Source organism: Sus scrofa, chromosome 2 (genome assembly GCF_054392235.1).
Source record: "Sus scrofa isolate SSC_HxYL_T2T_F1_AM1 chromosome 2, Sscrofa_HxYL_maternal_Yorkshire_Landrace_v2.0, whole genome shotgun sequence".
NCBI classification, from domain to species: domain Eukaryota; kingdom Metazoa; phylum Chordata; class Mammalia; order Artiodactyla; family Suidae; genus Sus; species Sus scrofa.
In genome coordinates this window covers 8,212,189-8,234,068 of record NC_139384.1, presented here as the reverse complement: position 1 = coordinate 8,234,068, position 21,880 = coordinate 8,212,189, and the positions used below count along the sequence as shown (strand labels likewise).

At 48.9% G+C, this 21,880-nt stretch overlaps 1 protein-coding gene and 1 non-coding gene across 19 annotated transcripts in view; both read left to right on the top strand.

Moving 5' to 3' along the window:
• Positions 1 to 7,221: 7,221 nt before the first annotated feature.
• MARK2 (microtubule affinity regulating kinase 2) overlaps positions 7,222 to 21,880 on the top strand; it is a 61,024-nt gene continuing 46,365 nt past the window's right edge. For 8 of the 18 annotated variants that reach the window (XM_021082896.2, XM_021082895.2, XM_021082891.2 and 5 more), the window contains exon 1: positions 7,469 to 7,936. In XM_021082896.2, the coding sequence (XP_020938555.1) occupies positions 7,883 to 7,936 (54 nt within the window). In that variant the 5' untranslated portion in view covers positions 7,469 to 7,882. Of the gene's footprint in view, positions 7,342 to 7,468; positions 7,937 to 14,682; positions 14,790 to 14,884; positions 15,097 to 21,880 lie in introns of those variants that run through there. The other 10 variants (XM_085010840.1, XM_085010834.1, XM_021082898.2 and 7 more) reach the window with 5 other exon arrangements.
• On the top strand, positions 18,471 to 18,530 carry MIR7142 (microRNA mir-7142). Its single transcript, NR_128458.1, has one exon. It is a non-coding gene; the product is annotated as a microRNA mir-7142 (primary transcript).

The window sequence follows — 21,880 nt, the reverse complement described above, 5'->3', positions numbered from 1 at the left end:
AGCTACAGTTGCCAGCCTACACCACAGCCAAAGCAATGTGGGATCCAAGTGGTATATTTGGCCTACACCCCAGCTTGTGGCAACACCGGATCCTTAACCCACTGAGCGAGGCCAAGGATCAAACCCGAATCCTCATGGATACTAGTCAGATTCTTTTTTTTTTTTTTGTCTTTTTTTGCTATTTCTTGGGCCACTCCCGCGGCATATGGAGGTTCCCAGACTAGGGGTCGAATCGGAGCTGTAGCCTCCGGCCTACGCCAGAGCCACAGCAACACAGGATCCGAGCCCGAGCCGTGTCTGCAACCTACACCACAGCTCGCAGCAACGCCGGATCGCTAACCCACTGAGCAAGGGCAGGGACCGAACCCGCAACTTCATGGTTCCTAGTCGGATGGATTCGTTAACCACTGCGCCATGACGGGAACTCCAATTTTTTTTTTTTGCTAATCAGATTCTTAACCCACTGAGCCACAATGGGTACACCTGTTCAGGTGTTTTGAATACAGCCATAAACTGAAGAGATAGGGCCCTAGCTCTCCCCCAACCACCCCACCCCCGCCCATTCCAGGGGAGATGCCCAGCAAAGTGGCCTCTATGGGCAACTGGACTTTGCTGCTGTTCTGTAGGTGCATACGGGCAAGGCTGGCAAGGACAGTCTCCTCCACCCCAGACACAATGCCAGGTCACGGGAGAAGAAGGGCAAGATGGAGTTTCTGTCGTGGCTCAGTGGCAACCAACCCAACTAGTATCCACGGGGATGTGGGTTCAATCCCTGGCTTTGCTCAGTGGGTTAAGGATCTGGCATTGCCGTGAGTTTTGTTGTAGGTCACAGACTCGACTCAGATCTGGTGTTGCTGTGGCCGGCAGCTGCAGCTCCAATTAGACCCCTGGACTGGGAACTTCCATATGCTGCGGGTGCGGCCCTAAAAAAAAGCCAAAATAAATAAATAAGGGCAAGAGTGATGCTGTTGCTGGGTTAGGGTTTCGAAGAGTCTTAGTCTGTCCAGGCTGCTGTCACAAAATACACCATAGACTCATGGCTTATAAACAACAGAAATGTATTTCTGACAGCTCTAAAGGCTGGGAAGTCCAAGATCGAGGTGCTGTCAGATTCAATGTTGGGTGAGGGTCCACTTCCTAGTTTACAGACGGTGGAAGGGACTGGGGAGCTCCGTGGGGTCTCTTTCATAAGGACCCTATGCCCACTCACGATGGCCCTGCCTTCATGACATAATCACCTCCCGGAGGCCCCACCTCCAAATACCATCACCTTGGGGGTTAGGATTTCAACAAATGACTCTCCGGGGGTGGAGGGGAGTTGCACCCATTCCGTCTCCGGCATTATGGAAGACCCCATAGAGAGCCAAGAAACTGAGACCCCGAGTGGGCAAGGGAGTTACCTAATGGCTCATGATCCATTCATGACAGAGCTGGGGCCAGAATGGGCTCTGTTACATCCGATCCAGTGTTGTTCTTCTGGGAAGATACGGTGAAGAAGACTCAGGGAGGCCGGCTCGAGTAAGCCTAATAACAAGGGCAGCCCGCACAAAGCATGGGCTGTCCACCCGGCTCTGTCCTAGCACGTTTCTGTGTTAACTCATTACAGCCTCGCAAATCAACCCTGTGAGGTAGGTACTTTTAGTAGCCCCATTTAACAGGTGGCAAAATTAAGATAGAGGGAGGTGAGGAGGCTTACCTAAGATCACATAACTGCTAAGGCACAGCCTGGCAGCAGGGTCTGTGTATTTGCCCGCTACCCGACACAACCCACCTCTCCCGGGCTGAGAAGCCCGATGGTTCACTCCCCTGTTCCCACTCCCATTGGCAAGAAACCAAGCTTCTCTATGCTTTGATTTCCTTCTTAGTGAACCGGGGAAGTAACGATGCTGCCTGCTTGTTGTAAGTGTGACTATATCCACATAGGACACAGCTGCCAGTGCAGGTTAGCCCCAAGAACGGGGAAGGAGGCTGAGAGTTCCTGTCCTTGCCTAGGTCACGTCCTGGTGGTCGCTGGGCAGAGGACACTGCTAATAAACATATTCTATTCCATCAATTCTAAAACGCACATTTTCCCACACGCTAACGTCTCCGAAATGTCCTGAATTCAACAGGGTGTGTAGCGATGGCATGATGAAAAGTTCAGAGACACCGAGAGAGAGAGAGAGAGAGAGAGAGAGAGAGAGAGAGAGAGAGAGAGAGAGAGAGAGAGAGAAAGAGAGAAGAATTCCCGTCGTGGCTCAGTGGTGAACAAATCTGAGTAGGAACCATGAGGTGGTAGGTTCGATCCCTGGCTTCGCTCAGTGGGTTACAGATCCGGCGTTGCCGTGAGCTGTGGTGTAGGTCACAGACGCGGCTCGGATCCTGCGTTGCTGTGGCTCTGGTATAGGCTGGCGGCTACAGCTCTGATTCGACCCCTAGCCTGGGAACCTCCATGTGCTGTGGGTGCAGCCCTAGAAAAGCCAAAAAAAAAAAAAAAAGAAAGAGAGAGAGGGAGTTCCCTCCATGGTGCAGCAGAAACGAATCCAACTAGGAACCATGAGGTTGTGGGTTTGATCCCTGGCCTTGCTCAATGGGTTAAGGATCTGGTGTTGCTGTGACCTGTGGTGTAGGTCGCAGACATGGCTCAGATCCCACGTGGCTGTGGCTGTGGCGTAGGCCAGCAGCTGTAGCTCCAATTAGACCCCTAGCCTGGGCACCTCCATGTGCCACAACCCCCCCCCCCCCGCCCGCAAAAAAAAAAAAGAGAAAGAGAGAGTGTGTGTAAAGCTCAGTGAGATAGGAGGGGGCTCTTATGGACCCCCTCGCCCAGTGACCTGCCTGGCATGAGTAGGCTTTCTGGCTCCCCTGGTTGGAGGAGAGAGATGGAGAAGTGCAATGGTTTGCAGAGTGAGCATGAAGACGTCCTGCACCCAGCACCTTGGTGTCCCCTTGGCTTTTTCCCTCCCAGCCTAGCCACGTAGGGAACGGCCAACCTAAATTCCCTGGAAACCCCCCATAACCCCGCCTCCCCCAGTTCTGGTTGCCATCATGGCACTGGTCCTATTGCTTGGTTTCTACCCAGTCTGCGGCTTGTGGTAGATGCCTTTACTTTTTAAAAATTTTCATTTAATTTGACTTTATTTTGCTTTTTAGGGCCGCACCCGTGGCATCTGGAAGGTCCCAGGCTAGGGGTCAAATCAGAGCGACAGCCGCCGGCCTACGCCACAGCCACAGCAACGCAGGATCCGAGCCACATCTGTGGCCTACACCACAGCTCATGGCAACACCGGATCCTTAACCCACTGAACAAGGGCAGGGATCGAACCCTTATAGTCATGGATACCAGTCAGATTTGTTTCCCCTGCGCCACAGTGGGAACTCCAATTTTTTTTTTTTTTTAAGTATAGTTGTTTTACAATAGATGCTTTTACTTTTGTGTTTGTTTTGTTTTCAGTTTTCCAGGTTAATTATCCTTAACACTTCTCTCTTGCATACCTCCTAACCCGATCCATCAAGAAATCCTGAGGGAGTTCCTGCTGTGGCACAATGGGTCTGGGGCTTGGGTCACTGCAGAGGCACAGGTTTGATCCCCAGCCTGGGGCACCCGGGTGGGAATTTGGTGTTAAGCTCCACACCACTTTTCTGCCCTCTTCTCCTACAACCTCTTCCCTTTTCACCCCCATGCTTAGTGTCGGCTTCAGTTCATGGACTTGCTTGTTCTCCTTTTTTTCTTTTTCTTATTTTCTTTCTTTTTTCTTTCTTTATTTTTGGTCTTTTCTAGGGCTGTGCCCACATCATATGGAGGTTCCCAGGCTAGGGGTCGAATCGCAGCTGTAGCCACCGGCCTATACCACAGCCACAGCAACGCCAGATCTGAGCCACATCTGCGACCTACACCATAGCTCTCGGCAATGTCGGATCCTTAACCCACTGAGCAAGGCCAGGGATCGAACCCGCAACCTCATGGTTCCTAGTCAGGTTGGTAAACCACTGCGCCATGATGGGAACTCCCTTTTTTTCTTTTTTGACCTGCCTGCGGCATATGGAGTTCCCAGGCCAGGGAGCACATCTGAGTTGCAGTGGTGACCAACTGCACTGCAGCTGTGTCAACACCAGATCCTCATCCCACTGTACCCAGCTGCGGATCGAACCTTCATCCCAGCGCTGCAGAGACGCCAACGATCCAGTTGCACCACAGCTGGCACTCTGGCCTCTTTGAACAGCCAGGCCTGCTCGTGGCTCAGGACCTTTGCACTGGCCATGCCCTCTGCTTAGAATGCCCTTCCCCCAGACAGCTGCTGAGTTCATTCCCTCACCTCCTTCAAGTCTTTGCTCAAGGGTCACCTTCTCAGGGACGCCTGCGCTAACCACTTTAATACTGCAACTCGTTGTCCATCCCTTCACCTCTGCAGCCCTGATCCCCCTTAGGTGGCTCTAGTTTTTTCTCATGGCACTTAATGTTTACTCTTATGGTTGTTGTCTGTCTGCCCCCAGTTGAGATGTAAGTTCCCCAAAGGCGGAGATCTTTGTCTGTTTGATTCACTGATGTCCCTGCCTTGCACATAGTAGGTGCTCACTAGAGATTTGTGAATGAACGCATTTGCAGATTAGAGAATGGTAAATGTGGGGCAGTACTTAATCATGGACGAGGACTGAGTGGGTTCAGAGCTGTGAGAAGACATATATGAACTCCATCTCTTTTTTTAAAAATTTTATTTATTTATTTATTTGTTTTTGTCTTTTCACCTTTTCTAGGGCTGCTCCCGTGGCATATGGAGGTTCCCAGGCTAGGGGTCGAATCGGAGCTGTAGCTGCCGGCCTACACCACAGCCACAGCAACACTGGATCCTTAACCCCCTCAGGGAGGCCAGGGATCGAACCCGTAACCTCATGGTTCTGAGTTGGATTCATTAACCACGGAGCCACAGTGGAACTCCTGTACAGAGTTTTCAATGCAGGCTAAAGGCTTTTCCTACCATTGGGACTGGCTGCACAATTTGTCGGGCCCAGTATAAAAGGAAAACGTGAGCCCCTCTTGGTACAAAGTTCAGGAAGGGGACAGAAGAGCAGTAAATCAGGCTCAAGGCCTTTCTAAGAGTCTTCCAGCTGGGCAGAGATGTAATTGGAGCTGGACTCTAGGCAGATTATTCTGGCATGTCTGGTGGGGCAGGTTGGAGGCAGTCTAGGCAGGGAGACCGGTTAGGCAGCCTTGTGAAGCTAGAAGAGCAGGTAGGGTAGAGGTGGGGGCTAAGGGACTTGAGCAAGGAGAGGCATGGAGGGAGTAGAGTTTGCTTAGTCAAGTTTGCTTAGATAGGGGCCAAGGCGGACCCCTGAGTGCAAGTTCCTTTGCTCCTCCAACTCCTTCCCCTTTTCCCTTCCTCTCTGGACCCAAGCCGTGGAGGGGATACTGGGTACAGGAATCAGCAGTGAGTCTCTCTTTGGCCACCAGAGGGCAGATCATTCTCATGGATTTTCCAGATGAATTTGGGGTGGGGGAATGTCCTCTGTCCTCACCTCTTCCTCTTTTCCCACTTTCACCTCCTCCCTCTGTATCCTTTCACCAACTTCTTCAGTGGCTAAGGTGGGGGGTGGGGGGGTGTCCTGGAGCCCCCCGCCTTTACCAGGACTGTAGGCTATACCTGCTGCTGAGGAAGTTCATAGCGTCCTCTCATTGCTTTTGTTGGTCTGCCTGTTTATCTGACTGACTTAGCCAAGGGCTCTGCTCCACATGCTGTAACTGGGAATTGGAAGTCAAGTGTCAAGCACTTTTCCCCCATAAGCCCTTAGGCCTCTCTACTCTGGCGCTTTTGGGGATTTGTTTTTTTTTTTGTTTTTTTTTGTTTTTTGTTTTTGCCACACCGATGGCATGTGGAAGTTTCCAGGCCAGGAACTGAACTCACAGGCCACAGCAGCAACCCAAGCCATGGTGGTGACAATGCCAGGTCCTTAACCCACTGCACCACCAGGGAACTCCTGTTGACTTGTTGCTCGACCTTGGTCTCTGGCTCTTGTGGGGATTCTCGCTTCTGCCTATCTTAGGGTGAGTTTGGGGGGATGGTTTTCTAAAATGACTAGGGCATGATGAGTGGGGGCCACTTAGAACCAGGGGAATCAGATCAGTCAGCCTACTGCCTCTCCCTGGTGAGACAGTCTACGGGGTAGTTGAAGAGAGGACTCAGGTTGGCACATGGACTTCCTGTTAAAGATAGGGGCCCTGCAGAGATGAGAGGGACCCCAGAGCTCATGAATCTGGTGGTCTCAATTTACTGATAGGGAAGCTGAGACCCAGGGAAGGAAAGGGATTTTTCCAGGTGCTCATTCTTTGGGCCATCCTAAGGAATCTTCATTTTCAGCCAGTTGCTCTTTTCTTTCCCATGAATTTCCTTAGAAGGGATAACTGAAATGTGTATTAAGACGAGAATGTCTCTCCTGCCCTACCTCACAGGGGTATTTAAAAAGGGAACTGGTGTGACTCAATATTGCCATAGAGCGATGTCATTTTGTGCTATTTTGAACAATTAAAAGACTTTTTTTTTTTTTCTGAAGGAAAAAAAAGGCAACTGAAATTCAAAGATGTTATTTAGAATGTCATCACTGGAACAAAGGCATGGATTCTTTCAAGATAGGGACATTGAGGAGTCTAAACATAGAGATGTTATGTGTTTTTCCAAGATCACACAGCATTTTCACTGTGCAGAGCTGGGGGTGGAATGCCAGGGCTGGGGGGACCTCTGCAGCCTCTGGCATTGGAAGCCAAGGACGTTGACCTAGTGCTTGCCTGAGACCTTGAGGAGCCCTGTGGACTAGATGTGGGATGCATGGATAGATAAATAGAAGCCACGATAGACAATAGCAGGTGATGAACGGTAGGTAGACAGGTAGCAGACTAACGCTGCATCTGACAGATGACACACATGTTGATAGATAAACTGGATGAGAAATGAAATGGAATTTATGGGCTGACTTTAGAACCAAAGGATGCCAATAGCTAACAGCTTCGTTTTCTATTTAGTCAAATAGTAACACGCACAGGGGATCCACACTCCCTGTTCAAGGTTTGAAAATACCCGGAAACTGACGGAAAGAAACGAAGAGTCAGAATCTGGGTACCACCCGAGGGAATGACCCGAAGCTCGCCCGATCTCGGGTGTTGCCGGAAATGGCCGACGACCGCCGTCGGCTGCTGGGCGGGATGGGGGCGTGGCCGGCTCACGGCACGAGGAGCAGCTTCGGGTGTTTCCGGAAACAGCCGAGAGCCCGCGAAGTGGGCGGGGAAAAACCTGTGGGCATCGCTGGAGTACCTGGGGAGGCTTCGTGGATTTCCGTAAACAGAGCCGAAGCTTGATCTTCGGAATCGAGGAGGTGCGCGCGTCCCCGGGGCTACCTTCTTCGGGTGTTTCCGGAATTCACCCGTAGTCCGTGGCCGGGAGGAGAAGGCGCGCCCCCCTCCCGTTTCAAGCCGCTTCGGATGTTTCCGGCTGCTGCCGGCGGAAAGAGCCGAGGGCCGGCGGTGGTGGCGGCCATGTTGGGAGCAGCAGGTCCGGCGGCGGCTGCCTGGGTGCCGGGCGCGGAGCAGTGCCGCTGAGGGCAGGGGAGGAGCGAGGCAGGCGGCCGGCTGCGGCGGCAGAGAGTAGGCGGAGCGGCGCGGCCCGGCCGAAAGGCGGCACAGCCCAGCCGGGGGTCGGGGGGGTGCGGTCCGGAGCCGCTCGGAGCCGGCGCGGCCTAGCCCGAGCGGCGCATCCCCGGGCTGGCGTGAGCGGCAGCCCGGCCTCCCCGCACCCCCGGCCGGGGCCCATGCGGCGGGTGCCCCTGCTGTGAGAAGCCCCGCCCGGCCGGGCTCCGCGCCTTCCCTTCCCTCCCTTCCTCCAAGCTTCTCGGTTCCCTCCCCCGAGATACCGGCGCCATGTCCAGCGCCCGGACCCCCCTACCCACGCTGAACGAGAGGGACACCGAGCAGGTAAGGAGCCTGAAGGCTCCCCGAATTCTCTGGCTGGGCCCCTGCACCTTGCAGAGCCTCCTCCCTCCTCAGTTCTCCTCGTGCCCCTGCTGCCGTTCTGTAAGCCTCGGCTGCCCTGTCATCTGGCTCCTGGCACCGCACATCCCCCTTCCGAGTCCTGTCCTGGGACCCACCTCGTCCAGACTCCAAGCTGCACACTTGTCTTTCTGCCGACCCCCCCGTCTCCCCTCACCGCCCTCCTGCGCTCTTCCGTGTTACCTCCCCAGCTTCCTCTTCTCTTCCCTTTTTCTCTCAGGGGCCTTTCTGGTCTTCCTCCACCCACGCTTAAAGCAGCCACCCTCCTGCTCCCCCAGTAGCACCCTGCGATTTGCCCCAGATCGTTGTCCACCTCTTCCTCCATCCCTCCAGCCTTGCGTCCCCTCCGCCCGCACCGGTTCTCCCAGTCCCGGTTCCCACCCTCGGGGGCCTTGCCCTGGAGTGTGTTCTCAGTCCCTATCCTCTTCCAGTTCCCTAGCGTTTTATGCTGCCTCTTGCTTCTCCACATTGTGCTCGCCGTCTTGCTTGCAACCCACCAGCTCCACCCTCATCACCTTTCCAAATCGTTCGCCTACTCTTGGCTCATCACTTTCCCTTCTCTTCTCCAGGAGCTCCCTGGTGCCTCGCGCTGGCATTTGTTGCTTCCGTGTTTCCCATCCAGCTGTCATGCGCATAGTTTTCCCACAGGTTGTCTTGGGGGTTCCAGTCTTCACCCCCGTCAGAGCCTTTGGATTGGTCACGATCTCTTCCTCTGGGGTGCCCCGGTCTCCTGTTTCTCACTGTGAGCACTTTACCAGTCTGCTCCCTGAGCTCTTCCTGCCGAGGGGAAGACATTATTTCAGCCCCACTCCATTAACCGCAACCTGTTGCTCAGATCTTTCCCGGCCCCGCTGCATCACCGTCCTTCCCTTTTTGTCCTTAGACCGCGACGCAGACCGTGACGCTTCCTTGTCTCCACTCCTGCCTCTGGCCCTCTCCATAGTATCTCCCCCCTTGCTTGTTGCCTTCCGGTTTCTCTACCCCCACCCTGTCTTCCTTACTGTAGCTCTTGCTCAGGATTGCCTTTCATCTCCATATTAGTCTCCTGCCTTTTTCGCCTCATCCTTATTTTCCCTGCATGTGCTCCTACCCACCCCCTTGTGATTGGCTAGTCTTTGTAACTCTGGGGCCGGGTATTTTGCATGCTGGTTTCTTGAGCCTCACACTCCCCCTCGTCCTGGCAATCACTGCTATCGTTTGTCACCCAAGCCTTAGCCTTTTCTGTGTCATCTCACCTCTGAGCCGAGGCGTCCACTTACCACCCCTCCTCTTTCTTTCCCCGTCTCCAGTGTCCCTTGCTGCCTGCTCTGTGGAGAGTCCCCTTCCTGTCACACCCTTCTCCGTGGAGAACTTTACAGGGCAGAAACACTTGACTTGAAAAGAGGGCTCTTCTCCCCTTGGGGCTTTCGGTGATTTTTGCATCCTTTTCCCTCATTTCATTCTTTGGTTCCCTCTTGTTCCCTTCTCTCTGCATAGTGCAGTAGAACCTTTGTTATATCCTCTTGCAGGTTAATGTCTTTCTCTGAAAAATCTTCCCTCTTTTCACTTTCCTGCGTTTTTCTCTCTTGTTACTCCCTCACTCTGTCATCCAGGCAGTCAGGAACTCTAGAGGAGCTCTGGATAAGTTTTTCTACGCAGTGGTTGGCGCTTTAGTTACTGATGGATTGATTGATTGCTTCTGGGGGTGAAACAGGGGTGGAGAGGGAGGGGTGGTTGATTTCCATTTCAGCACTGGGTTTGGCAGTGGCTCTGCATGGGACCGAGGTCTTTGGAAATAGGAGCATCGTCTGTATCTCACCGTCTTTCCCTCGCATGCCAGCTGTTTCTCTCTCCTTATGGGGAACTGCTTTCTAGAGGCCCTCTCGAGGGTGCCTCTTCCATTTTTTTTTTCCCCTATTATTTCAGCAACCTTTATTTTAGCAGGTAAATCCTGCGTAACCAGAGGACTTTCCCAGACTGTTGATTCTGAGCTGGTAGGAGGAGGCTAAGTGACTGACTGGCACCCTGAGGCATCTGGGGAGTGGCAGTCGAGTGCCTACTCTCTGAGTGAGGCTGTGGGGGGCATTGTGTTCAGCAAAGTAGAGTAACAGTGTCTCAGTGTGGTTTCTTTGTGCTGTTTACTCATTGGGAATGTGTTCTTGCCACGGTCTTTTTCTTGTGATGTGTGCATTGATTTCTTTTCTTCCCTGCAATGGATGAGCACATAGTAGGAACTCAGTGCGCACCCACTGATTTTAGATAGCAGAACTGTGGGAGTCATTTGGGAGCATAGGCTCCTCCTTGATAACTTTGTCCAGGGCACTGGCTGCATACATTGTCGTCCTGTTCCAGATTTTGAATTACTCATCCCGTTTCCACTCTATGGATTTAAGTTCCCCTGAGCCACTTCATCGCTTCTGTTGTCCTTCTCAGCGTAGTAGCGCTATTGCCTTGATAATAAGTCTCATTCTAGTAAAAGCATGGACTTTAAAGGAGTTCCCGTCGTGGCTCAGGGGTTAATGAACCCAACTAGCATCTGTGAGGATGCAAGTTTGATCCCTGGCCTCGCTCAGTGGGTTAAGGATCTGGCATTGCGCTGAGCTGTGGTGTAGGTAGAAGACACAGCTCGGATCTGGTGTGGCTGTGGTGCAGGCCGGCAGCTACAGCTCCAGTTAGACCTCTAGCCTGGGAACCTCCATGTGCCACAGGTGCAGCCCTAAAAAGACAACCCCCCCCCAAAGACCCAAAAACCTTTCAGGAGTTCCCATTGTGGCTCAGTGGTAATGAACCCAACTAGTATCCATGAGGACTCAGGTTCGATCCCTGGCTCCGCTCAGTGGGTTAAGGTTCCCAAGTTACTGTGGCTGTGGTGTAGGCCAGCAGCTACAGCTCCATTTTGACCCCTAGCCTGGGAACTTCCATATGCCTCAGGTGTGGACCTAAAAAGACAAAACAAAACAAAACAAAACCTTTCAGAGAGTTTCTTGGTATCTCAGTGGGTTAAAGATTCAGTGTTGTTACTGCAGTGGCTTGGGTTTCTGCTGTGGTGTGGATTCGATCGTGACATAGGCACAACCAAAAAAGCAAAACAACCCAAAAAACGACCTTACAGGCAGGTGCTGATATATATTCTTTTAATTTTAAAAATTTACTTATTTATTTTGGTCGGCCCTGGAAGTTCCCAGACCAGGGATCGAACCCTCACCACACCTGTGGCAAGGCCAGATCCTTAACCCACTGTACCACCCCGGAGCTTCCGCCGGTATTTTTTAAAACAAGAAAAAAGACAAGCAGCAGCTTCTCTGGTCTGAAGTCCAGGGAGGCGTGAAGCACTGGTCTCCTTTAGATCATGTTTCTAGGTGAGTCCAGAAAGCTCTTCTTAGTCCTCTTGGCGATTCTGGCTAAAGTAGTCATTGCATAAGCCTTAACTTTGTGAAATAAAAAGCAAGGGATTTGGTCAGGTTGATTTCTTTCCCCCAAAGGTCTTTTATTACCTTATTTAGATTTAAATTATTTAAATTGGTTTCAGCAGAAAATAGGTAAACAAACTGTGCTGGTTGTCTTCCAGCTCCAATCTCTTCTTGCTCTTTCTCTCCCCCTTTCTCTAAAACATGTGGCTGATGAGAGGCTGTTTCTAGGAGTTCTTTGATCACATCTGAATTAAACACACATACACGCTCACACGCAGAAAATGTTGAAGCATAAAAATAAATCTTGCGTTGCAGAGAGATTGCCTCTTTGCTGTCAACTCTGCTTTTAACAGTGAAAGTAGGAGATAAAAGAAAGTCAAGCCCTGTCTTTATTGTGATTTTTGCGACACCTGATTGCAGATGTGCTTTTTCACTCATAGACTCTTCTTCCTTTTGCAAAGGAGGGTTGTGACCTAGGGCTGGTAGTTTGAGGGGATCTTAGTTTGTGAGCTGAGCTTTCTGTTCACTTTTCCAAATGGCTCTGCTGGCCTGGAGGCTTGGCAGTGGTGAAAGCAATCAGTGAGATGACTGTCTTCCAGCCAGCAGTAGCAGCTATAGGCAAGTGGCGAGGGCTTTCTCTAACACTTGGTAGAGGGCCTCCAGGGCTTCAGACCTGCCCCACCCCAGGGCCTTGGGAACCGTGAGGGAGGGCTCTTGTGAGAAAGTGGGAGACTTTCACTGCCCACCCGGCCTCTGCTGCCGTGGGCGAGGGAGGGGGCTGCTGTCTTCCTTCCAGGGAGCCAGTGGCATTGTTTATTCTCTCAGAGGGTTCTGGGAAGAGGTGGTTGGAAGTCTGGGTGAGAGAGCAAATCTGACTTTTAGGATCCTGTAAAGAGTCACTGCAAACACACATATCCCTTGGATCCCAGTGTTGATTCTGGCTGAATGTTTCACTGAATAATCTGGTTTTAGTGTTGTCTCAGAGAGAGCTCGGCTAGCTCTCGTTTCACTCCCTGTTCTGCAAGCTGGGCAGCAAGCATCATGCTCTGGGTGCTGACTCTGACCTTTGCCCTTTGACTCTGGCCAGGGGCTCCAGTGGTGCTCTTTCTGGTCCAGGGGTGTGGTTGAATGTCAGACCACATAGTCTCATTTTATGCTTGGCCCTCAAAATCAGGAAAGAGGTGGTGTTAGAGCAAGGGCTCGAGGAGTTCTTGAGTTCATAGAGTTGCCATACCACAACCGTTGAACCTGGTGAAGGTAACTACCCAGTGAGTTGTAATAGTTTCTCTCCAGTCTGTGGACTTGGGAAATAGTTAAACAATGGATACAAGGCAGTCATTGAAATTGGCTTGCTTCACATGGAGATCAAGTTTGCACAGGAATAGCTAAATCTTTCGAATGACAACCAAGGATTGGGCTCGAGAATTTTTTTAGCATAAATGTCTTAAACCGAGTTGATGCCTGTGAGGTAGGAAAAGACTGAGAATTTGTCGTCTGAGAGGTTTGCACAGTTAGAGCTCTTGGGAGTCAAAAACTTTTCAGACTAGACTGCTTCCCCTTTGGACAGAACAACCTAATTCTCAGTGGGCATTTGACCAGAACTAACCCATGCCTTCACGAGCTCGTTCCCTTTGAGCACTTAGCCACCTGGCTGGCATTTCTCTTCTCCCAGGAGCTTCTATGACTTTCCTATATATATGTATTATGTCGACTTAAATGAATATTTTATGCCTAGAGTGCAGCCAAGCCTCAGACTTCGTGGCCCATTATCGACTAGTGAGGTGGGGGCTGGGCGCCACCCTTGGCCCCATGATAGCGTCTCTGCCAAATGGACTCCCCCTAGCAGCACTTTGAAGCCCATTAATGGATTGGGATGAAGTAACCTCAGCAGATGGAAAGGGCGAGGAGGGTGGTTGTCCTTCCTTTCCCGAGGCTGTGTGATGAGGCTTTCCTGCAGAAACCAGGTCCAGCCCCAGCTCCCTCCACTTGGTTAAGCTGTAGACTTTGACTGCTAGGCCTCTGCTTGGAGAGCAGGTGTGGAAGGGCTTTGCTCTTAGTCGTGGTGCTGCTGCCATGTTCACCGCTTTTACAAAGCAAAAATTGAGAGGGATGTGGAAAGGGTGGGTAGAGTTTAAACCTGGCCCTTCCTCCTTCAGCGGAAGTTCAGCAAAATGACAAACCAGATAAGTGACAGGGTTTCTCTCTCTCTCTCTCTCTCTCTTTTTTTTTTTTGTGCCATACCTGAGGCATTCAGAAATTCCTTGGCCAGGGATCAAACTCATGCCACAGCAGTGACCCAAGCCACAGCAGTGACAATGCCGGATCCTTAACCGCTAGGCCACCAGGGAACTCCCTCTTTCTCTTGATGGTAGATTCCAGTATTTGTACATTTTGCACTTGAAGCTTGGATTCTCCAGGCTTTCTACCAGCCTTCATCAAACATGAGTGAGTCACTGAAGTGTTATCTATGCATTTTCCTCTTCTGTCTCAACAAAGGGAAGGGTAAGCCTTACAAACCGTGGAGGAGGAAACCACCCATTTCACACTTGTGGCCTGGGGAGAGGCCCTCTATTCCCATGTCAACTCTGAAAGTTTTAGCTCTCAGAGCAGAATGTTTCTACCCCACCACACCCCCCTTGGTGCAGGCCACTGAATATCATTGCGCTTTTTTAGACTTTGAGATGGTGCATCGGGTTCTGAAAAAAACACCAAGAGAAAATCTGGTCCCTTGGTTTCTAGTTATCTCAAAAGAGGAGGGATCCCAGTTCCTTCACTTGCCCACTAGGCCTCCTCCTTTAGGGGGTATAAGTGGGTTAGATCCCTTCATCTGCATGTCTGTTTTTGTCTAGAGTGTTTGAAGTGTCTTAGTCCCTGTGGGGATTTTTCCCACAGGTGGGTCTTTGAGTTGGCGCTCGTTCCCCTGACTTCCATTTATTCCTTACATCTCTTAATAGAAAAGGGCAAAAAGGGCAAAAAAAGATATTTCCTCTTGTGTAGCAAATGATTGATTTTAGGCTCAGGAAGTTATAGAGTAACAAGCTTTGGTAGAAGAGAGGGTGAGATGGACCCTGGTGTTGGTGGCTGGGTGGATCCTGTGGGACAAATGGGGAGTGTGGGGAGAGAGGAGGGAAGGAGGGGTGGGTTCAAAGACTGGCTCCCAGCCACCTTTTTCTTTTTAACCTGAGGAAGGCGGAGTAGACCAGCGGCTTCTCTGTAGAACCAGTCGAGCTGGTTTTGAGCCGCCTCGGCCTATTTTCTTCTGTGCTCTTTGGGAAGGTGGCCATATAAAGATCTGCCCCCTCTGGGGCTCTGTGCATTGAGGCATGGGTTTGGATGGTGTCTGTAAACAACCCCTAATACTGAATGAGTCTCCATGCTGGGGCTGTTTAGTGAGTGGGCTTTGCTTACTCCTCATGCTGCTCAAAGCACCTTTGTCTTACACACCTTTCCCTGGAAGCTGAGATACAACTCCTTTTCTTTGCAGTTTGCAGCTTGGCAGAAGGCCCTCATCCTGGCCGGGAGGTCTGGGTTTGGCTCCCCACTCGTGGATCTGGAAGGGAGTCGGAACTCCTGATTCTGGGCTGTTGCGATTAGCTATTAATCCTACCAGACCCCAGACCTTTTGGATCGGTGCATAAGGCTCACTGCGGAGGAAAAAGGAGAGGAAATAGTTTTTGGTCTTTGGCAGCTCAACAGGTACTTGGGCCATGGGGACCAGTTTGAGTTTGTCTCTGATCACGGCACCTGTAGGAAAGGTGGGAGCCATCGTCCCCATGTGCTGACACTTTGTGAGCAGCAGTGGGGATCTTTCTCAGGGACACAGCAGGATTCTGGGGCTCCTCTCGTGACTGCCTGTGCTGCTGAGGTAGCAGGATTCTTTCCCCGTCTCCCACTAAGCAGAAAACTCCCCAGGTTCCAGAGCTTGGTGATTCATGAGTGAAGTCACCTGCAAGCAGAGCTCTAACCTATGTCCGTGCTGCTACTCCAGTGATCTGCTCATTGTTTCTCCTGAGCACCATTTTACTGAAGTGTTTGGTTTTGGTTACTGGTAACCTGTATCCAGGGCGGCCCCCTTTTTCCTCCACCTTCTTTAGACCCAAGGGTCTGCTGGCTTTCCCTTGTCCTGTGAACTCCCCTACCTCCCCTCCACAGACGGCCATCTTTTGACTGTCTTTGCACGTAGTGTTGGCAGCACTTGTGGCTTGTTGCTTTGTTTTTGCCCGCAAGAGTTTGAATTACTGGTTCTCCAGTGACAGGAAGTGGGGCCCCTTAGGCCCTCTTGGTCTCGCATAGTGTTCTGATCGAGTTGAGCTCATGGCCGATCTGAAAGGCAATCCCAGCACTTGTGGACTTCCAGTGAATGGCCGTGAGAATGGGCTCTGCAGTTGGATTCCCTGTATTGGAATTTTGGGTCAGACCCTGCTGTGACTTTTGGGCTCACTTAATCTCTCTAGGCCTGTTTGCTCATCTGTTAAAAAAAAAAAAAAAAGTAATAATTGTACCTATTTTATAGGTGTAGTTGTTGTGAGCATTAAGAGTTAATGGATAAAAAGCACTCAGAATAGTGCCTGGTCATCATTGTTGCAGTGGAGCAACTTCATGAATTTTCTCTGAGCTCCGCACAGCTCTAGGTTAGTATGGGGGATATGTCGGAATGTCTCTGTAGTGACTGAAATAATCTTGGCCTCTTCCAGTCACTGGAGTTCCACAGGTGCTTTCCTAGCAGCATTTCTGGTTTTTTTAATTTGTTTGTTTATTTTAGTCATTTTAAAAAACATTTTTATTAATAAGTATGGTTGATTACAGGAGTTCCCATCATGGCGCAGCGGTTAACAGATCCGACCAGGAACCATGAGGTTGTGGGTTCAATTCCTGGCCTCGCTCAGTGGGTTAAGGATCCAGCGTTGCCGTGAGCTGTGGTTTAGGTTGCAGACACGGCTTGGATCCCGCATTGCTGTGGCTCTGGCATAGGCTGGCGGCTACAGCTCCGATTCAACCCCTAGCCTGGGAACCTCCATGTGCCGTGGGAGCAGCCCAAGAAATGGCAAAAAGACAAAAAAAGAAAAAAAAAGTGTAGTTGTTTACAGTGTTCTGCCAATTTCTGCTATAGAGCAAAGTGACTCAGTCTTCCATATATATAGATACACATTCTTTTTTGTTTGTTTGTTTTTGTTTTTTAGGCCCACACCCTTGGCATATGGAGGTTCCCAGGCTAGGGGTTGAATCGGAGCTGTAGCCGCCAGCCTATGCCAGAGCCACAGCAACGAGGGATCCAAGCCGTGTCTGCAACCTAAACCACAGCTCACGGCATCGCTGGATCCTTAACCCACTGAGCGAGGCCAGGGATCGAACCCGCAACCTCATGGTTCCTAGTCGGATTTGTTAACCACTGCGTCATGATGGGAACTCCATTTATACATTCTTGTTTTATATTTTTTTCCATCATGGTCTGTCTCAGGTGATTGAGTTCCCTGTGCTATAGAGTAGCACCTTGTTGTTTGTCCATTCTAAATGTGATAGTTCACATCTGCTAACCACCAACTCCAGTCTATCCCACTCCCTCTCCCCTCCCCCTTGGCAACCATAAGTCTGTCCTCTGTGTCTGTCTGTCTCTGTTTTGTAGATAGGTTCATTTGTGCCATATTTTAGATTCCACATGTAAGTGATAATCGTGTGGTATTTATCTTTCTCTTTCTGACTGACTTCACTTAGTATGATAATTTCTAGTTGCATCCACGTTGCTGCGAATGACCTTATTTTGTACTTCCTGAGGGTTGAGTAGTATTCCATTGTGTATGTGTAAGTTTGTCTTTTTACCAGTCAGCTGTCTGAAAGAAAACAGAATGCTGTTGGAGAGGTTTATGTACTTTTGGAAGCACTTTTAAAAAGAAAGTTTGTTCATATAAGTTTTTTTTTTTTGGTGGGAGGGGCGATAGTTTATTTATAAGACATCAATATTATGCGACTTTATTAAAGAAAACATAAAAATCAGCTGTACTTCAATAAGACTTGAAAAAAAAAACAAACCAAAAACGAAAACTCCAAAAAACCGAAACCCCTTACTTTGTGTTATATAGCACAGGGAACTAACTCTACTCAATATTCTGTGATAACCTATATGGGAAAAGAATCTGAAAAAGAATGGATGGAGTTCCTGCTCTGGCACAGTGGGTTAAGAACCCGACTGCAGCAGCTCAGGTCACTGTAGAGACGTGGATTGGATCCTGGGGCCTGGAGCAGTGGTTAAAAGGATGCCACGTTGCTGCAGCTGAGGGGGTAGGTCACAGCTGTGGCTTGGATTCAGTCCCTGGCCTGGGAACTTCCATATCTTGTGGATGCAGCCATTAAAAAATAAATAAATAAAAGGATATGTGAATCACTTTGTTGCACAGCAGAAATTATCTCAACATTGTAAGTCAACTATACGTCAGTAAAACTTTAAAAATTGAAAAAACAGAAAAGATGGGAGTTCCCACTGTGGCCAGTGGAAACGAATCCAACTAGGAATCATGAAGTTGCCGGTTTGATCCCTGGCATTGCTCAGTGGGTTAAGGATCCGGCGTTGCTGTGAGCTGTGGTGTGGGTTGCAGGTGCTGCTCTGATCTGGCGTGGCTGTGGCTGTGGCCAGCAGCTGTAGCTGCGATTCGACCCCTAGCCTGGACACTTGCATATGCCTCCAGTGTGGCCCTAAAAAACCAAAAAAACAAAGAAAAGGAAAGAAAAGAAAAGAAAAGAAAAGAAAACATATACCACTGCCTGCCCATATCTCTGTGTTGTGAATGTGATGATCCACAGTCACTGAGCTTGGGGTATCTGGGTGTTGGGGTGTCTGGGTGTTGGGGTATCTGGGTGTTGGGGTATCTGGGTGTTGGGGTGTCTGGGTGTTGGGGTGTCTGGGTGTTGGGGTGTCTGGGTGTTAGAGGAGGCCCCACCTGTGAGCTCGGGGACCTCGTTCATGGTGTTCCTTTCTTCACCGGCAGTATTTACCCTTTGGCAACAGGAGAAAGGTCCCAGTTTCTCTTAAAAACTACGTAGGAACTTGGGCAGCCAGTGATTTAGGTTCCTTTTTCACTCTCCGAGGGGCCTTCAAGGGCAAGTTCTTGTCACCTTTGTTGGCTCCTCTGAAGTGAGAAGGAAACCTTCCCATCGTGAAGCCTAAGTAGGAGGTGGGAACAGTCATCCCAGTGGCCCCTGTGGATTTTTGGACTTTGAATCTTAGGCTGAGCTTTCCGTCTCAGGTGGTTCCCGCTGATGTTCCTAGGGCCCGGATGCCCTGTCAGGACAGTGAGTAAGTTGCTTAGTTTTTTCGCAAGGCCACAGTGGCCTGGGAGGAAGGTAACAGTGTCCCTGCAGAGCCCATCAGGGAGTTTCTTTCACTGCATTTTCCTCTTCCTTTTGACCCCTCTGCTGACTTGTCTCACTTCCTTTTTTTTTTTTTTTTTTTTCTCTTTGGTTTCTTTGAACTCTGTTCCTTCATTATCACTGTCCATCTTGGGTTTTCATCTCCACGTCCCACTGCCTTACTCATTTCTGTGCCTCTTTTGTGGCATGGTTCAGGAAAGGAATTTTGATAGCCTGAGATCTCCTTCACGTATGGAGTCCCAGAACCATCCAGGCCTTTCTTTCTCCTGTTCCTCTGATTTCTGTAAAGTTAAGGATGCATTGCTTTAGAAAACATTTTTTTTCTTGGAACCGCCTTCCTCAGTAAAGCCAGGCTTGGCAACTCGACAGCTTACTGGAGGTGGCATCCCACTTTTCCTGGTGACAGAGTCCAAACAGCTCTGACCAGGACTCCCATAGCTCTAGACCTTGTCTTGTGAGAGCTCGGAGGAGGCATTTATTAATTTTGGTAGCACAATATTGAACTTGGTTCTCAAAATGTCCTCAGGGTCCTTAGGATCTGTTTGGTGGTTACACAGAATCAGAATAATTTTCATTGTAACATTAGGGCAGTATTTGCCTGTTTGACTCTCATTCTCTCACCAAGATACAGTGGAGTTTTCCAGAGGCTAAATGGTGTGTCTTGACATCATCACTCTTGGCTGATGGAATGTGTGCTTTTTTATTTTTGTGTTTCCCAGAATTTTTAAGGTAGTATTTTAAGATATAAACATGGATGTTTTCAGCGATAAACTCGATTTGTTCTCAGTACTGCTGTTGTGCTCCTACTCGTTTTCTTTGGTTATACCGGCTATATTTTACTCTCTCAACCGCATTATTGTCCAATAAATAGTTATTTTGAAATCCCAGGGTTATCCTGGAACCTTCAAGGAAACACAAGAAGTAAGTACAACTTGCGACACTTATTTGTAAAAACTTTTGGGGAAACTTCTAATTTTAAAAATTTTACTTGTAATTTAGCATTTAATTCTGTTTTAGAAGAAAATATTTCTTTTCTATTTTATAAGGAAGAATTGTTGACTTCCTTATAAGGGAGGTTGGTAGGCCTGCTTTCTAAACACATAACTGCCAGCTCTGTCCACTGCAGTTGGACATATCAGCAAGTGAAAGAGAGGGATTTACTCTGAGGAAGCTGGGCAGGAATGAAAAAATGGAAAGAAATGAAATCATAATAAAAGTTATCTTCTCAGCTTTATAGCTCCTAATAATGTACTTTACTGTGTCTTATGCAACAGAGTGTTTTCATGTAGTATTATGGTGCCAGTTAAGTTGCAGCATTGTTTCAAGACCAGTCAGAGTTTAAAGAAAAAGGAATTGTGTGTTTTAAGTATACATGTCATGGTCTCTTTAAAAGCCAAAATTTGTTCCAGCTTTTCCACCTAGAAATGACAAAGCCACTGAAGCCTCTTATGAGATAAGTTATCACATTGCTTTGGCTGCAAAAGCCCACCCAGTAGCTGAAGAGATTAATGAGGTTCAGAACAGCTGACATTCCTGAATGCCCACTGGATGAACAGTCAGTAAAGTTCAGGGCACTGCCACTTCATATGTAACTGTGACTCATCGAATTAAAGATTTAGCCGGGAACATGAAGACTGAGTTAATATCTTGTTTACAGAATTTTACTTTCGCCTCACAAATTATAGACATGGCTTGATCTGTATCAGCACTAACTACACTTCAAAAAATATCTTCTTTTATGTGATTGCTCAACAACAAACACAAGTTGTGATAAATGTGCAAAGGGTTGAATAACCTTTATGACTCTCTTGGTTTATCCTGGAACACTTCGTTTCCATTTGTGCTGTTGGTGTAGAAGCAGTGACCAAGAAAGCTGCTGGCACCGTAACATATCAGAGCAGTGGCACCCACCTCTGCTGGTGGCCATAGTCATGGACTTTCCTGGTACACATCTGTGGTTTAAGAAAAGCCATCATCACTTAAGAATGTACTGGTGGGAGTTCCTTAGTGGCTCAGTGGGTTAAGGATGGATCCTGCATTGTCACTGCTGTGGGTTTGATTCCTTGCCTGGGAACTTCTGCATGCAATGGATGTGGCCAAAAAAAAAGAATGTCTTGGTTGAAGCACTAAAAATTATTTTTTCAATTAAATATCAACCCTCAAATAAAGGTTTCTGATATTCCAAGTGATTAAATGAAAAGTATCTATGGAGCATTGCTGCTCTATACTGTGGTCTGACCGTCTAGAAAAAATGCACTTGTGTGTTGGAGCTGAACCAGCTGCATGGATCATCATTTTTTACTTGAAATAATAATTGATGGACAAACGGTAGTTATTCATACATTAGTATTTAGTGGGTGTTTTCTTGAAATTGAACAAAGTGAGCCTCTCACTGTTGCCAGTGATAAAATTCAAGTTTTCAGGCAAAAATTAGAATTTTGGAAAATTTGTATTTGTTAAAGACTTTTTTGATGAGATTGGTGGTAGGACTAATGGAATGTGATTTTTTGATACTGAATGAAATGCCAGTATTGGGAGATGCTGCGTAATTTGGTGAAGGAATATTTCCTTGATTTTCAGTGGGTAAAAGAGCCATCGGAAATGCAAGATGACCAGTGGATTTTAATGTAAAAATACGCAAACGTTTCATTGATCAAATTTCAGATTGCACATTGCAATCAGTCTTTAAAAACTACTGCTTGTGGAGTTTTGGACAATTATCAAAGAAGAAAATCTGGAGTTCCTGTTGTGGCTCAGCAGTAACGAACCAGACTAGTATCCATGAGGATGCGGGTTCGGTCCCTGGCCTCACTCAGTGTGTTAAGGATCCGGTGTTGCTGTGAGCTGCAGGTCACAGACGTGGCTCGGACCTGGTATTGCTGTGTCTGTGGCTTAGGCCGGCAGCAGCTACAGCCCTGATTTGACCTCTAGCCTGGGAACCTCCATATGCCGTGGATACAGCCCTAAAAAGCAAAGAAAGAAAGAAAATCCTCAGTATTCGAAAGGCTATTAAACTCCATTTTCCAACTACACATCTGTGTGAAAATGAGATTTTATTTATGTCTTTCAACCAGAACAACATATGGAAACACATTGAATGCAGAAACAGATATGAGAA